At 23.2% G+C, this 19,631-nt stretch overlaps 1 protein-coding gene across 1 annotated transcript; it reads left to right on the forward strand.

Moving 5' to 3' along the window:
- The first annotated feature begins 3,075 nt into the window (after positions 1–3,075).
- On the forward strand, positions 3,076–18,661 carry LOC128952173 (uncharacterized). Its single transcript, XM_054297518.1, has 32 exons — positions 3,076–3,193; positions 3,575–3,844; positions 4,304–4,562; positions 5,166–5,245; positions 5,338–5,601; positions 5,892–6,150; positions 6,239–6,318; positions 6,391–6,657; positions 6,733–6,991; positions 7,067–7,146; positions 7,248–7,520; positions 7,630–7,888; positions 8,288–8,367; positions 8,473–8,754; positions 9,188–9,431; positions 10,184–10,263; positions 10,372–10,632; positions 10,694–10,955; positions 11,738–11,832; positions 11,931–12,212; positions 12,737–12,995; positions 13,630–13,709; positions 13,829–14,110; positions 14,577–14,835; positions 15,181–15,260; positions 15,370–15,627; positions 15,899–16,157; positions 16,226–16,305; positions 16,787–17,044; positions 17,565–17,826; positions 18,311–18,390; positions 18,466–18,661. Exons 1-32 carry the CDS (start codon positions 3,086–3,088, stop codon positions 18,628–18,630), a joined length of 6,366 nt encoding a protein of 2,121 aa, XP_054153493.1. The 5' UTR covers positions 3,076–3,085; the 3' UTR covers positions 18,631–18,661.
- The last annotated feature ends 970 nt before the right edge of the window (positions 18,662–19,631 follow it).

Genomic DNA, 19,631 nt, shown 5'->3' on the forward strand with positions numbered 1-19,631 from the left:
ATTTATTTAGCATACATACTGTATGTATGCTATTATAGTTGCATAAACTTTATGTAATTAAATTATTTTGTAAATAAAGTTTTACATGTTATGTAAAAATATTTTTTTAAAACTAATAAACAATTGACACAAAATAATGTTTAGTATTATATAATATTATATAATGTTTAACTTTAACAAAACAAATATTAAATAACATTTATTTAATTATTTACATAATACTATACACACACACATAATAATAATAATAATGATAATAATATTTAATTTTCAGTATAATGAGATTGATTTTACAGTAAAAAAAAGTTTAAAACAAAAAACATACTTTTAAATATACAAAAATTTTAAAATAAAGACAAATTTAAACTAATTTTCAACAGTATTATATTATATAACATTACTGTATATTTTATTTTAACTTTTTTATATGATGTCATAGATTACACACCGAAAAAAACTGAAAAAAATAAATCAAACAATAAATTTAATCAGATTAGTATTATTTTTATGGTTAATAAAAAAACTAATATTATATATATATATATATATATGTCGTTTAATATTAACTTTTAGAAACAATATAAAAAAGCATAAAATAAAAAATAATATATAATATAATATTTTTTATTATTATTAAAAATATTAATATATATATCAATTTATACATAAGTAATATATATATATATATATATATATATAATAATATACAACAAAAATCAAGTTTTCAAAAATAATAAATAAATATTATTTTTATCTATATTAATTGATTAATTATCTTATTATAATAGCAGCATGCAGTATATACTGCATATATATATACTATCTATGATTAATATATAATAATAAATATAATATAGTATTTAGGTGTATAAAAAATTTATTTTACTTTCATTTAGTATTTTTGTCATTTAAAATATAACAAACATAAGATCTTTTATTAATAGTTTATTTTTTTCGGTAAAAAAAACTTCAATTTCCTATTTTTTAGTATTATTATTATAATTAAAAACCTGTTTTTTGTTTTTAAGTACAGTAGTTATTATACTACAATACTATGTAATGTAAATATTTTATATATTATAATGTTTATTGATTATATCTTTATATAACACAATGTATATATAATATACAGGTAATACTGCATATATATATATATATATATATATAAGACAAATATGTGTTACAAATATATAATGTATGTATAGTATATATATATATAAATTGTTGTAAAAAATAAAGTGGTTTTTTGTAAATATTTTATTGCTGGATGTCATACATGTTAATGTGTTTGATATTTTTGACACAATTTTTTTTTGTTTTTATTTTAATTTTTATAAAACAAAACATTACTTTACTTTATATTATTTTTTTACTTTATTATAGATCAGTGATTAACATTAAATTTATAAAACTAAATTGTACAAATAAGCTAGTACATATTAAATGAGTAAGTGTTTGTTTAACTTACTCATTGTTTGTTATAAATTATGAAAATTACTATTAAATATCTGTTAAATTAGTTATGTTATATATGTATCACAAAGTTATCATGATAACACTTAATGTTAATCACTGTTATAGATTAATTGTTTTTAAAAATATTGTGTATATTTATAATAATAACTATTATTTATTTATTTTATATACTAAATAGATGACTAATTATTGCGTTAATTGCACATTAAATTAAATAATTAAAAAAAATTAATAATACAAAGTTTGCATATAATAAAAAATTTTATTAATACAGTTAAAATTAACATTATCAATAAAACTTTCACATTGCTGAGTTATCATAACATAATAAAATACTAAGTGTTAATATAAGAGTACAAATAATATATGGTTTTTTAATATAAAAATTTTATAATTTTATTTTAATTATATTTTACAAAAACAAATAAAAGATATACAAATAAATATTTGTATTAAATATTTACTATTGTTATTAAAATAAAATAAAAAATATATTTATTTATATTAATAGTAGAAATATTTAATTTAAAAAAACATTTATTATAAACAAAAAAACATTAAATCTATTTATTTATATTTTTTGAATATACAATATTATTTAATTACTAAATTAAAAAAAACATTTATTTATATTTATATTTTAAAAATTTAGTATAAATTACAAATTAAACATGCAAGTTACAAATTTTCTACTAAATTTTTAAAAAACATTATCTACTAACGGATATAATATTTTTTTCATATATTTTAAAAGTATTTATAATAAAATTTTTATATATATTTGTTTAGTGATAAACATAAAACAATGATAATGATTATTTAGACTAATTAAAATTTTATTATACTGTATATATACTGTACTTATCTATACAACTATTTTTTAGTTTTTTGAGATTTTTTTAATTAATTTATGATACAAGCATATTTTATATAATGAGTATAATAAAATATAATACAATAGAATTAAATTAATTTTTATTTTACAAAAAAAAATTAAAGTAATATTAAATTCAACTATTTATTTTTATTATTGTTAATATATATATATATAACAAACATCAATTACTAAATAAAAAAATACTTCTATATATTTATAATATATTTTTATAAAAATTTAATGATGATGATAAATAATAATGTACTTGATAGATTGTTAAACTAATATAAAAAATAAACTTAATTATTAGTATTATTAAACATTTTCCGCTATCAGTTAATTTTAAATATATCAATTGCACACCCATTTAATTGATCATGAACAGATAATAAAATTAATATTAAAGATAGTACTGTTAAAAAAATAAAATAATAAACATAAAAAAATAGTAGACATTAATAATTGATAATGTCTTAAATACATGAAATACTATGCAATATAATAATATAATAGTAATTAATTAATTAATTAAATGAAAGTTAACTAACAGTTTAATTAAACAATTGAAGTTTTAAACTTTCATTTAGCAAATAGCTCTACACTGGGACACAGTCTCCAAAAAATTGAGAGACTATATATTAATTAATTATTTTAGTTTTAATTAAAAATTTTTAGTAAATTATTTTTAGTTTATAGTGTAGTTAATAATAAATTAATTATTTTTTAAAAATCATGAAAAATACACTATTAATGCTGGCCTTAGTGCCAGCATTGACTAGTGCATTTTTATTTAATCATACTCATCTAAATGACCAACCTAAATTTTTGACAATCAACAAGGTATGTACTATTATGATTTTAAAAAATAATAATTATTAGAATTAATTTTGTTATTAATTATTAGAATTAATTTTGTTATTAAATATTATAATTAATTTTGTTATTTATTATTAGAATTAATTTTGTTATTAATTATTAGAATTAATTTTGTTATTAATTATTAGAATTAATTTTGTTATTAATTATTAGAATTAATTTTGTTATTAATTATTAGAATTAATTTTGTTATTAATTATTAGAATTAATTTTGTTATTAATTATTAGAATTAATTTTATTATTAATTATTAGAATTAATTTTGTTATTAATTATTAGAATTAATTTTGTTATTAATTATTATAATTATTATTACTAATATTATTTTTCTACTATATTAACATAGGATGGCCAACATCAACATCAGTCCCGAAAAACACCGGTTAAAGTTGAAATATATTATTCACCATACAATGAAAAGGCCAATAAATTTATAGCCAGTCAAAATAAGGACAGTGCTTTTAGCATATATGATCTGATGCTACCCGGCGCGGGCGGGTCGACAGTACAACTGGAAGTCGATTATATACCGTGGGGTGTGTCCACTAAAACTGATCCACCAACAGTAACATATGATTGTGGCAAAGATGACAATTGTTTGGCACATAAACTTCATGTAAATATATATAATTTATGTTTTATTATTATTATAAAACTATATGTAAATTAACTAAATATTAAAGATATATACAGTATATTCTTATATATCTATAAATATATATATAATGAGTTTATTTTTGGATTATTTGTAATTTTTTTTTATAAATATTTTGCAATTTTTACAAATATATCATTTGATAATGAATTTTATTTTGCTAGAAAAAATGATTTTATATATTTATTATCATAATTAATAGTTTTAATAAGCTATCTTATACATTTAATTTAATATAGTTAATAAATAAATTTATAGATATATATACATATATAATAACATATATATATGTATAACTGAAAATTTATTATAATTTAACTAAAATTTATATATATATAAATAATAATTAATTAATTCTAAATTATAGACAATAACTGTATAAATAATATATTAATATTAAATATATATGTTTTGGGTTAGGCCTGTTTGGTCAGACATCATGACACTACCATTGAAAATCATCACGAATTTCTGATGGTATTGTGTACCACTCAACATCCGGACTGGCCTACCAATCCTACCAGTGCTATTACAAAGTGTGCCATAAAAGTCAACGATATACCCGATGGTGGCGAACAATTGGTTACTTGTGCTAACGATGCCGTCCAAAGTGCGGAATATTTGGATGAAATGAAAGCAAAAACTGATTTATTGAGTTCACCCATCACTGAGGACAGCAGTAAGTTATTATTATTATTATTATTATTATTGAATAAAATACTACTACTAGTGCTAGTACTGCAAGTAAGGGTAGTATACGGGTATGCAATTTGGGAGTGTATTCGGGTTAAACAGGTAATCGGACTATATATATTAGACATTTTTCATAATCAATACACACACACACATTTAATATTTAAATTGACCATGGGCATATTTATAGATAATATTTAATTTTTTTGATTTATTATAATTTTTTTGCCATTTATTGTTGTTGTTGTTGTTGTTAATTAATAAATAAAATTAACTAGCTAATAGCATCAGAATAAAATTATTTAGTATTAATTTTACAATTAATTAACAACAACAAATAATTGACCAATTACAATAAATATTCAAGTTGATCATTAAATATGCCCATGGTAATTATTTTAAAATTTTTTTATTGAATATGTATAGGTTAATTAGATATTTAATATATTTACCTATTACCTATTACTAAGCAAATAGTGTCTATAAAATGCATACATTACTATCTACCAGTACTTGAAATATTAATTGTATATATATATATAGGTAACTATTATATATTTTTGTTTTTTTTAATCATACAAACATACAGTTCCTACTATCTTAATTGATGGTGTAGCTAATCCCGGAGCTGTCAATAATCTAAGGAAAGCCGTTTGCCAACAATTTGGTGTATGTATAGCTAACTAGTTGGCTAAGTCATACAATTGGAAATCATTATATTATTATTATTAAACTAAATTTCTATATATATATATTAATAGCCGGACGCACCCATAGCTTGTAGTAATATCAAAGTAGAAATCTATTATTCACCGTATAATCAGAAAGCCATTGATTTTGTGTCCGCACAAAACAAGGACAGTCCAACCGGTATCTACGATCTGATGCTACCCGGAGCTACCGGTATAGGACCGGGACTGGAAGTCGATTATATACCGTGGGGCGTATCAACAGCTACAGGTGTCAGTCCTACATTAGTCTTTGACTGTACCGATGATGCCAACTGTTTAGCACATAAGCTACATGTAAATCACAAATTATTTTTTTTCAATAATTTTTATTTAGTTAATAAAACAGATATATATATACATACACACACACCTAAACATATATATAATTGAAAATTTATTATTATTTAAATATATATATATATATATAAAGATATATATAATTAAAAATTTATTATTATTTAAATATATATATATATTAATATTTAATAAATTCTAAATTATAGACTAAATTATACAATTATTTATGTAATAACTTTATAAATATTATATTAATATATATATATATATATATATGTTTGGGTTAGGCCTGTTTGTTACGACATCACGACACTACCATTAATAATCATCACGAATTTCTGATGGTATTGTGTACTACACAACACCCGGACTGGAAGTCCGATCCTAATCACGCCATTACACATTGTGCCGAGGAGGTCAACGATATACCCGATGGTGGCGAACAATTGGTTATCTGTGCCAAAGATGCAGCACTGAGTGGTCAATATTTAGATGAAATGCGTGTTAAAACATTAGGATTGATCCCAAAATTAGAGGAAAAAGACAGTAAGTTATTTAATATTTATTATAAATTTAAAAAAAAAGTAATCAATGGGTAATTTAAAAAAAACTAATTGTTGTTGCAAACATACAGTTCCTCTTATACACGTTAATGGCGAACCTAATACCGGAGCTGTGGCTAACCTAAAAAAAGTTGTTTGCGATCTATTTGGTGTATGTATTAAATATATATATATATAAGTTGAGCTAACTTAACAAAAATTTACATATTACAATATTTTATAGGCTAAAGGACCGGTAGCTTGTAGACCAAAAGTCAAAGTCGAAGTCTACTATTCACCGTATAATCCGAAAGCCATTGATTTTATTTTGGACCAATCATTGGCCAGTCCTAAGGGTATCTACGATCTGATGATACCGGCACGGGATGGTTCATCGATGGGCGTCGAAGTTGATTATATACCGTGGGGTATGTCTACTAGCAATGGTGCCACACCGCCCGTATATAACTGCGGTACCGATGATGTCGGCTGTTTTGCCCATAGACTACATGTACGGCATAGACACACATAAAAATAAATCACTTAATATAAATATAATTATCTATCTGTCTATTGATTGGGTTAGGCCTGTTTGGTCAGACATCACGACACTACCATTGATAATCATCACGAATTTCTGATGGTATTGTGTACAACACAACACCCAGATTGGAAAACCAAACCTACCAATGCTATTACACAGTGTGCCCAAAAAGTCAACGATATACCCGGTGATGGCGAAGAACTGGTTATCTGTGCCAAAGATAACAAAAAGAGTGGTGAATATTTGGATGAAATGCGAGTTAAAACACAAGAACTAAAACCAGCGATAACTGATACGGACAGTAAGATTATTATTATTATTATTATTGATTATATTTTGCCTGATTGTGTTGTGTGTTTGTCTATCAAATATACAGTTCCTCTTATATACGTCGATGGCGAACGAAATACGGAAGCGGCAGATAATTTAAGGGCAGTTGTATGCAATAAATTTGGTGTAAGTATTTTATAAAAAAAATTATTATTATTAACAACATGTGCAAATTATTAAATTAAAACCCCACCCCATGCCCTTAAAAAATATATATATTTATTTAGGTATTACAACCGTTACAATGTAAATCTGGATTTCAAGTAAATGTCGAAGTCTACTATTCACCGGACAATCAAGAAGCCATCAAATTTATTGCTAAACATCAAAAATCAGAAAAAGATAGCATCTGGGATATTATGCATCCCGGTGCTCATGCACCAGTTAAAATTGATTTTATACCATGGGGTGTGTCTACCCGTACGGAATCTACACAACCGGATACAGCTAATACGTATACATGCGATCCGGATGCTAATTGTCTAAAACATCGACTTCATGTACGTATTTTTTTTTGTTATTAATTAATTAATTATTTTTTTTAACTATACAAATAATTTATTTAATTTCCCGAACGGGACGGGACCGGTATTGTTATTTTTTTAATAGGCCTGTATTGAACGACATCATACAATTGGCCTGGAAAATCATCATGAATTCTATATGATAGTTTGTACAACTAATCACGGGGATTGGTCAACTGATCCGGGTAAAGCTACCAATCAATGCGCTGATCAGGTTAACGATATACCCGAGGATGGGCCAGCACTGGTAGTTTGCGGACATACACCCGTACAGAGCGACCAATATTTAGATGAAATGTATGATCTAACTAAACAGGCTGTACCTCAATTGACAGCTGCTGAAAGTAAGCTAATTATGTAATTAATTAATCATTTTCTATTTTCTATTATTAACTAACCCTTTTAAACATAATAATAATAATAAAATAATTAATTAAATTAATATGTTTTTAATGGGTTAGTTAATAATATGGAAATGACTATATTTAGCTTGTATAAAATAGTAATTTAGATTTTATAATAAAAACTATTTTTTAAATTTTATCAAAAAAAATTATATAATATATAAAAATATTATTTATATATAATTAAAAAAATACAAAAATTAGTTTCTTTAGCTATTTTTGAAAACTATTATTATTATTATTATTTTGATTTTAATAATTTTAAATAAATTTTATGTTATTTTTGCAAAAATATTAAAAATATTTATATATAATTGTTTATTATTATTATATCAATAGTACCGGTAGTTTTGGTTAACGGTGTAGGAAACACCGATGCTTTGGATAAATTGCGATCAGTAGTCTGTTCAACACTTGGTGTATGTATGACCTAAAATTGCCAACCAAAAAAAATTATTTTAAAAAGTGCATTTAATTAATTAATAATAATTATTTTAATAATTTTTTTATTTACTTTGTAACAGTCAAATGCACCACCAGTTTGCAAACCGCTAGAAGTTTTCGTATACTATTCACCCTATGATAAAGATTCAATACGATTATTAAGTGAACAAGCTGAAAATTTACATAAAGGTATCTACGATCTAATAGTACAATCGGAACTGGTACAAGTGGATATTGATTTTATACCATGGGGATTGTCTACTAAAACCGACAGTGCCCTATACGATAGTAGGGCTGCAAAATACGAGTGCACTAATGAACATAATATACATTATGTTGGATGTCTGGTCACACGATTGCATGTATGTGTTTTATGTTGATATTGTTATCACCAATTTTTATTAAAAATTTTTTATTAAATAATTATTCAAATAGATTAAATTTGTTTTTAATCAATTATAATTATAATATTGTTTAGTAAATTTCATATATATATATATATATATATATATATATAATTTATATACTTTATTAATAACATGTCTATATATATATATTGACATAATAGTAATAAGGTATAAAACAAAAAATTTCATATGATAACAATAATTAAATATAATTATTATTAGTTTTTTTATTACTTAATTAGTAAATTTTATAGAAATATACTATATATTTATATTGTATAGAATATTAATAAGGGATGAAATTTAATTATTATTGTGTGTATGTAATATTGAATAATTATAAATAAGTTAATTATTTATTTATTTTTTTATTTAATTTTAAACTAAGGCATGTATACGACATCATTACACTAATAAACAACAATTGTATCAAATGATTGTCTGTACGACATCTGATGGCGATTGGGAAAAGAATCCGGAGGGTGTAGTCATGAAATGTGGCAACAATTTACCCGATAAACCGTTTGACGGCAAGAAAATAACCGACTGCGCCGAGTCGGCTGCCGATAGTGATCCACTATTGGATGAAGTAAAAGCATTGACCGACAAATTGAATCCAAAATTGACAAAAAGTAATTATAAATTTATTAATTTTTTAAAAAATAATTTTAGAAAATTTATTATTTTAAAAAATTAATATTATTATTAATTTTTTCAGTATTATTTACTAACTTATATATTAACTATAGTATATTGCTTATTGTTTATAGTCTATAGCTTAAACTCTCTTAAAAGCTATCATGATAGATTTTTGAATTTAACTTGATTACGTATTTTATGATAATCTAAAATATATACCTTACTCATTTACAAATAAACTATTACAATGAAAATTATTTTTTTACCCTATTATATTAATTAATTTTTTTTGTCAATATAGTTAATGTTATGCATTGTATGTTTAATTATTGTTTTTCATTGATATATATTGATATATAACATGTTTAATATATTTGTTTTTATAAATTTTTTATTCTTAATGTTATATTAAGAATAAAATTTTTTTAAAAACAATGTTATTATTTAATGTTATATTTGTTTTATTAATTTAGTTTTAATATTTTTTGTATAATTAACGTTCAGGGACTGATTAATAATAAACCTATGAGATAGTCTATTATCTATAATAACTTAGTATAATAAATATATTAAGTACTATATTTAATATATACTGTACTAACTTTAATATATAATAATTAATAATTACAAATAACTATAATTATTTTTTTGTATTAATTTTTAATATTGATATATGAAAATAACACAAATTTATACATAATTTTATTTATTATTATTTTATTTTTTAATTATTATTAATTATTAGCCCCTTATATAACAATTGATGGAATATTGGATGAAAATGGCGGCAAAAATTTAAGAGATACTGTTTGCGAGTCATTTAATGTAAGATTTAAATTAAATATATTTAAAAATCTTATTTTAAGTTAATTTTCTTTAAAAAAAACAAATATTTATTTTTTTTCAATCAATAATTAAAATTTAAAAAATTAGGAAAATTATATACCAGACGAATGTAAGGTAACTCCCGGTGCTGTTGTCGTTGAAGTTTACTATTCGCCTAACGATCCCAAAGCTGTCGACTTTATCATTCGTCAACGTGAGGACAGTCAGAAAGGTATCTACGATCTGATGCAACCCTCGGATGATGTTCCCGTTGAAGTCGATTTTATACCATGGGGTGTATCAGTGAAACATCCTAATGGTAGCTACGGGTGCCAGGATGACCCTGATTGTACACTACATAGAATACATGTTAGTATAATAATTATTATTTTAGGAATTTCCTATCATATATTACCCTTACTACTACTAGGCCTGTATTGAACGACATACCGGTGCCGGGTTTCTAAATCATCATGAATTCAATATGATTGTCTGTACTGTCTTCCATGATAACTGGGCAACCGATCCGACTAAGGCTACCATCGAGTGCGGCAATGAACTCACAGATGGTCTACCAGATTCAGGTGTCACGATTGTCGAGTGTGCCACACATACGGATGAAAGTAACATATATTTGGATCATATGTTGGAAAAGACTAGTCAATTGAGTCCGATATTAACAAACAAAGATAGTATGTATAAAAAAAATATTTTATGATGTGTCTGCGTATGTATGTATGTATGTGTGTGTGTATGTATATGGTTGTGTGTGTGTGTATGTATGTATGTATGTATGTATGTATGTGTCTATGTATGTATGTATGTGTGTGTATGTATGTGTGTGTATGTATGTGTGTGTATGTATGTATGTGTGTGTATGTATATGTGTGTGTATGTATGTATGTATGTGTCTATGTATGCATGTATGTGTGTGTATGTATATGTGTGTGTATATGTATATGTGTGTGTATGTATGTATGTATGTGTGTGTGTATGTATATGGTTGTGTGTGTGTGTATGTATGTATGTATGTATGTGTCTATGTATGTATGTATGTGTGTGTATGTATGTGTGTGTATGTATGTGTGTGTATGTATGTATGTGTGTGTATGTATATGTGTGTGTATGTATGTATGTATGTGTCTATGTATGCATGTATGTGTGTGTATGTATATGTGTGTGTATATGTATATGTGTGTGTATGTATGTATGTATGTGTCTATGTATGTATGTACGTATCTATATGGGTGAACGTGTATGTATGTATGTATGTATGTATGTGTGTCTATTTATGTATCTATATGGGTGAATGTTAACTTGTATCTGTGTGTGTGTGTGTGTGTGTGTCTGTATTGAATTTTATTATCAAAAGTTTGAATTTGATTTATATAACTATAGCTAACTAATAATTTTAACATCTATCCTAACCTAAACCCATCCTACCACCCACCCACCCACACTTAAACCCTAACAGTCCCATTAATTGTAATCAATGGTGATCGGGGCGACGATGCCACCCAGGAGTCACGTCGGGACAATCTGAGGACAGCCGTTTGCGATGCCTTCCCGGTAAGCATTGTTCACATATAAATTATTTATTATAGATACATGTGCTTAATATGATAATATTGTTGTTGTTGTTGTCGGGTGTGTCCATATATATATAGGGTAACAAACCTGATGGCTGTAAGCCTATAGATATAACTGGAGTTAAAGTTGAGATCTATTATTCGCCATACAATCCGGCAGCCATTGATCACATCAAACAACAGATTAAAGACAGTGAATACGGTATCTATGATCTGATGCATCCGGATCTCGGTTTGAATCTGGAAGTGGATTATATACCCTGGGGTTTGTCAACTGCTGAGACTACTGGCGATGGAGATAATAAAAAAGTTGTCTATAAATGTAATGGAGAAAAGGACTGTTTGGCCACCAGATTGCATGTAAGTTATGATATTATTTTTAAAATAAATTAAATTTATTTAAAATTAATTAAATTAATTATTTAAAATTTAAAATAATTTTATTTAAAAAAAATTACACAATTTTATTGTTTAAAAAATTATATAATTTTATTTTTAAAAAATATATAATTTTTATATATATATTTATTATTTAGAATAGAAATTTATTTTTTTTATTGATATTTAATTTAATTTGTTTTGACAATAATAAATTAATTAAGGTTAATAATAATAATAAAAATATATTAAAATATTAACTGTTAGTTAAGGAGGGAGGGGGGGGGTAATTCTAATATTTACAGGCACATTAATTTTTTAAATATTTTTTGAAACATCAAGTTAACAATGTTAAACATTACAAAGTTAAATTTAAACAATAGAAATAATTATTTTTAATTATATATATATATATACAATAAGTAATTAATATTAATATATTATTGATGCGGTTATTTTGCACATACCCCTCCTTCTCCTACACCAACCCCCCCCCCACCCACTAGGCATGTATACAACGTCATCACGAGGACAGTATTGAAAATCATCATGAATTCTATATGATTGTCTGTACGACTACCCATGAAAAATGGCGAACCGATCCCACTGTGGCAGCCGCACAGTGCGGTGAACGGGTTGATGATATACCCGAAGATGGCACACAAATTGTCAACTGTGCCACAACAACGACAATATCCGATCCGTTTTTGGATGAAATGAAAAACAAGACACAACTATGGCTACCAAATCTCCGGGAATCCGATAGTAAGTGATATTATTATTATTAATAATAATTTAAAATTTTTAATAACTAAAATATTTTTTTAGATTTAGAATTTTAATTACTGTAAATTAGATTTTTTTAATGTAATTTTTTAGTTATTTAAATTATATAATTAATAATATTTGAGGAAAAATGCAGTTGTTAAATTTGAAAAAATTAAAATATTAGATAATATAAAAATTTTAAATGTAATAATTATTTTAATTACCGGTATATTTAATTATAGTTTACTTAAATCATAAATAGTAAGCGACTAATAATTAAATACATTATTATTTTTTTGAAAAACATTTATTTTATTTATTTATTTTTGATACTAACTTATTGATTAAAATAATATTTTTGTTATTGTTTTAAACTTTTATTAAAATTAAAACAAAACTGTAAATTAGTTTTTATTCACATAAATAGTTTTTTATATAAAAAATTACTAATATTAATATTAGTGTTACCAATAGTGTTATTAATATCAGCAAACTTAGAAATATTTTATTTTTTTTTAAAATATATAAAATTATATATAATAATTTTATTTAAAAAATAAATAAATAAATAATTTACTTATATTAATATTAATTTATTTAAAAAAATTATCTCTACCCGCCCTTACAACAGTACCGGTAGTTAAAATCAATGGCAAAACTAATGGTCTGGCCGGTCAAAACTTGAGGACAGCCGTATGTCATGCCTATGGGGTATAGTATTTTATTTACTCTTTTTAATTAGGAGCACAGTTAGGTTGATTATCATTTTAAAAAAAATCAATACTAATATGTCTATCTATTTATTTTGTTTGTTTGTTGGGCACCTGTAGGACGATGCACCGGCAATTTGTACAAAATTACCGCCGGTCAGTGTCCGCGTAGAGGTCTACTATTCGCCGTACAACGGACGGGCCATCGAGTTTATCAATCGCCAGCGTTTGGACAGTTTGAAAGGTGTCTACGATATGATGATACCGCAGCCGGAAGGCGAACCCGAAATAGATTTGGAAATAGATTTTGTTCCGTGGGGTATATCTACCCGATTACCCGGTAATAAACCGCAGTATACCTGTGCCGATGATGACTTGGGTTGTATGGCTCATAGACTTCATGTAAGTTTTTATTAAATTTAATTTTGTGTATTTTTTTAAATATAGTATATATACTGTATATAAACTATATACTATTGTTAATATCATAAATATATATATATGGTTAATCTATTTTATTTGTTTTTAACTAGATATTATATTTTTTTTTAAAAATTTAATATTAAAAATTTCTATACTAGAAAAGATTTAATTTAATCAGATAATAATATTTACTTACATAATTTACATAATTATCAAATCTAGTTTTTTTAAAAAAAAAATATAAAACCAAATAAATTTATTTTAAAAATTATTTAAATAGTTTTTTTTAAACATTAAATTACTAATATTTAAGTATTTATAAAATAAGCAAGTATAGGATTCAATAACAAATAGGTATTTTTTATTCAAATATATATATATATATATTTATTTTGTAAATTTTTTATAACTTTTATCCACTAAATGAAAATACATCTGTTTATAGGCCTGTATTGAACGCCATCATTCAGCCGGTCTGGAAAATCATCACGAATTTCTGATGGTATTGTGTACCACAACACACCCGGACTGGAAGTCCAATCCTACCCACGCTGTCGAACAGTGTGCCCTCCAAGTGAACGACATACCAGAAGATGGTGTACTGTTGGTCGAGTGCGCCAAAGATATCCAACTAAGCAACCGATATCTGAACGATATGTTGGAAAAAACTGGTCATCTGAGTCCACCCATCAGTCAGGAGGACAGTATGTTTTGCTTTTTTTAAAAGACATTTATTTATAAGTGTTATAATATTCTAAATAATAATAATAATAATTATTATTATTATTATTATTATACATTTCCATTTATTATCTATATATCGCTTAAAATTCTTTAAAAAATTATTTTATTTTAATTAATTCTAATTTATTTTATTATTATTACTATATATTTAAAAACTATTTAATTATATAAAATATTTATGATGCTTAAAAATTTTAATTTATTTTTTATTTTATTTTTAAATAATAATTACACGCATATATATATATATATTACAATATTATTATTTTTTATTAAAATTGTGTCTTAAATTATTTATCTACCAGTCCCTGTCATACTGATCAACAATGAACGAAATACTGGCGCTTTCGATAACCTAAGGTCAGCCGTTTGTACGGCATTTGGTGTATGTATTATTTTTAAATAAACTATATATAAAAATTATTGTATAATTTTTTTTTTAAAAATTTTAGCTAAAAAAATTAATTAATTTTTCGTATATATATATAATTTAGACAAACGCACCGGCAGCCTGTAAAATAACATTGAATAATGTTAAGGTAGAAATACTATATTCACCGTATAATACCCGGGCATTGGATTTCCTGAAACAACAACAAAAATCAAGCTCAGTTAGCATATGGGACCTAATGGATCCTGATTTACTATTACCCATTGAAATCGATTATATACCGTGGGGTGTGTCCGTAAAAACTGGTTCAGATTACACGTGCAGTGATAACGATAAAGATTGTTTAGCTCATAGAATACATGTATGTACATGCTAGTATATATATATATATATTTAAAAACTGTAATTTAGTTTCAATTTTTACAAAAATAATTTCATAACTAATTTTTTTATTATTTATAAATAGTATTAATACTAATTATTATTATTAATTATTTCTTATTATTATTATTACTAATTATTACCAATAATTATTAATACCAATAATTATTAATACCAATAATTATTACCGATTATTTTTACTAATTATTATTGATACTAAATTAATATTATTAATTTATTACCTATTATAGGCCTGTATTGAACATCACCATGATAGTTCACTGGAAAACCATCAGGAGTTTCGTATGATTGTCTGTACGGCCAATCACGGGGAATGGCTGACCAATGCCACCCATACGGTCATGCAATGCGCCAATCAGGAATCAGATATACCCGACACTGGTGTGGCAATAGATATGTGTGTGAAAAACAGGGTAGAAAGTAATAAACATTTGGATGATATGAAAAATTTGACGGAAACATTGGCACCTAATCTGAAAGTTGAAGATAGTATGTATTGTTGTTGTTGTTATTATAACTATTTATTTAATTAACTAAATAATTATTTTATATTAAAGTACCGGTAATTAGGATTAACAATAGAGTCGAGGAAATGGCTGTCAGGGATCTAAAGGGTGCCGTTTGTGATGAGTTAGGCGTAAGTTATAATTTATTTTCAATTTAATTATAATTAATTCAATTTACATATAATTAATTAATTCAATTTACATATAATTAATTAATTCAATTTACATAATAATTAATTAATTCAATTTACATATAATTAATTAATTCAATTTACATAATAATTAATTAATTCAATTTACATATAATTAATTAATTCAATTTACTTATATATATATAATTAGCAAACTAAATGTTAGACTAAAAATTTAAAATTGATTACATTAATTAAAAAAAAATTATTTATCAAATATTTTATAATTCAAACAAAATAATTATTAAAAAATCTTATTTTTTTTAATGTACATAAAGTTAAGATTATAATTTCAATAACTCCAATTAATTAGAATTTAAAAAAAATATAAATTATTGAAAATAAAATTTAATTATTAATTTATAATTTAATTTATAAATTTTTCATATTATTTTTATTTTTATTATTTGATAACAATTAGGACAACGCACCGGACCCTTGCAAAAGGGCTGCAACCGTACGCCTGGAGGTCTACTATTCACCCTATAATCCAAAAGCCATTGAATTTATTAAAAAACAACAAAAAGGCAATAATGAGGGTATCTATGAACTAATTGATCCAAAACACAATCTACCCGTTGAAGTGGATTTTATACCGTGGGGTGTGTCCACCAAAACTACGGACAACAAATACGATTGTACCGATACTGATGAGGGATGTCTGGCCCATCGATTACATGTATGTATTTAATTGATTTTTAATAATTTAGGAATTTAATTTTTAATAATTTAGGAATTTAATTTTTAATAATTTAGGAATTTAATTTTTAATAATTTAGGAATTTAATTTTTAATAATTTAGGAATTTAATTTTTAATAATTTATATTATTTTAGAAAAATTTTATTATTTTTTTTAGAAATTTTAAATTCAATTATATATGTCTAATTTATTTTTTTTCGTTGATAAAAAATATAGTATTTGAATGTCAATCAAAAAAAAAAATTCATCTAAATTTAGTTATAGTATAATATTTATTTTATTTAAATAGTTATAAATTGATTAAAAAAAAGATTATTATTTTTTTTTTGGATTACATTTCAATCAATACAATTTTATTTTGTTTTAAAATTTAAAATAATAATCATAATTATATTACTATAATAATAATTATAATAATATTAGTATAATAATAATTATAATAATAATAATAATACTTATGAATATTATCTAACTGTCCTTAATTATATTAATAAATAGGCATGTATTGAACGACATCACGACGCGGGTCTACTTAATCATCAGGAGTTCAATATGATTGTCTGTACCACTAATCACGAAGATTGGACCACTAATGCAACCATATCGGTAATCCAGTGCGGAAACATTGATGGTTTACCGGTACCCGATACCGGGTCACGTATTGTCGAGTGTGCTACACATGAACCGGAAAGTGATCTCTATTTGGATGAAATGAGAATATTGACCGAAAACTTAGATCCCAGACTAACTGAAGGCGATAGTATGTATTTGTTTGTTTCAATAATAATAATAATAATAATTATTATTATTATTATTATTTATCTATAATTGTTATTAATTTATTAGATTAATTGTTAAAATTATTTTTTGTTTAGAAATCTGTACAAAAAAAAATTATTATTAATATTTATTTTCTATTATTATTATTATTTATTTTTTATTATTATTAATATATATTTTCTATTATTATTAATATTTATCTATAATTTTTATATATTTATTTTTTTTATTTAATTTATTTTTTGTTGAGAAATCTATTTAAAAAAAATCTTTATTAATATTTATTTTCTATTAATATTATTATTAATATATATTTTCTATTATTAATATTATTAATATATATTATCTATTATTATTATTATTATTAATATATAATTTCTATTATTATTATTATTATTAATATATATTTTCTAATATTATTATTATTATTAATATATCTATTATAACAACAACAACAACAATAGTACCGCTAATTAAAATCAATGGAAATACTGTTAACAATGAAAATAATTTACGAAAACTTGTTTGCGATGCACTGCCAGAGGTATGCAATTTATATAGAAAATAATTTTTTTTATTTAATTATAAATTTTCATAAATTTAATTTTAATTTTTTTAGGATCTAAGACCATCAGATCTATGTCCAAAACCGGTAATTACATCAACACCAACACCTGTCAAACCAACCACTGAGGGTGGCTCTAGTCTAATGTCCATTAGTATGGCGTCACTGGTTTTTGCAGCACTAGTATCGCTGGTTGTATTAAATTATGAATTTTTATAGAAACCATACCATAGATTAATATTATTTTTTAAAAATTAAAAAAAAAATAATAATTAAAATTATTAGTTTACTGTATATTTTTTTTAATATATATATAGTTTTTGATTTTTTTATTCTAAAAAATTATTTTTTACCCATTTTTAAGTATATTGTTTTTAAATTAATTTATTTATAGTATAATACACACAAATAAATATATTATATTTAATTAGTTTAACAAAAAAAAAACTTTATATTAAATATTTACTTAAGTACTATTAATTTATATTAGTATTATTATAATAAAATATTTTTAATTACATTTCATTATTAAATAATAATATCAAATTTATAAAACTTTTAAATAATAAAAATATTTATTTTACATTTTATATAATCATATAATAAGAATACAATATACATAATAATAAAAATTATATTTATATATAAAATCAAAATTAGTTTCTATAGCTTATAAAATATTATTGTAAATAAAATCAAATTATTAAATAAAAATAATTAAATATTATTTTTTCAAAAAAAAACTTTAACTAACTTTAAATAACAAATGTGTTACTAAAAAAATCATTAGAAATAATTTTAATTTGAATTACATTTTGTTAAGTTTTTCATTTTTCAAAAATATTTATAATTATATATTATTATACATATGAGTGAATTATTGCTAATTTGTTATTTATATATATTTTTAAAAGTCAAGTTTATAAAAATAATTAACTAAACACATAATAACAAACGATAGATTAATGGAAACTATTTTTTTAATAATAATTAAAACTAATAAATTAATAATTCTTAATATTTATATAAGGTTAGAGTTTTTTACAATAATCATAAAATATTAACCATAATTGGTCAGTAAACTATAATTAATATAATTAATTATATAAATAAAATTGAAAACTTATATATAATTTTTGTTACAGTTATTTATTATAGTTATGTACATATAATAATAAGTAATTTAATCACTTTTATTTTAAATATTAAATATTTTATTT

Source organism: Oppia nitens, unplaced genomic scaffold, assembly GCF_028296485.1.
Source record: "Oppia nitens isolate AA-2021 unplaced genomic scaffold, nextdenovo-longstitch-racon4-pilon3 scaffold1_pilon_pilon_pilon, whole genome shotgun sequence".
NCBI classification, from domain to species: domain Eukaryota; kingdom Metazoa; phylum Arthropoda; class Arachnida; order Sarcoptiformes; family Oppiidae; genus Oppia; species Oppia nitens.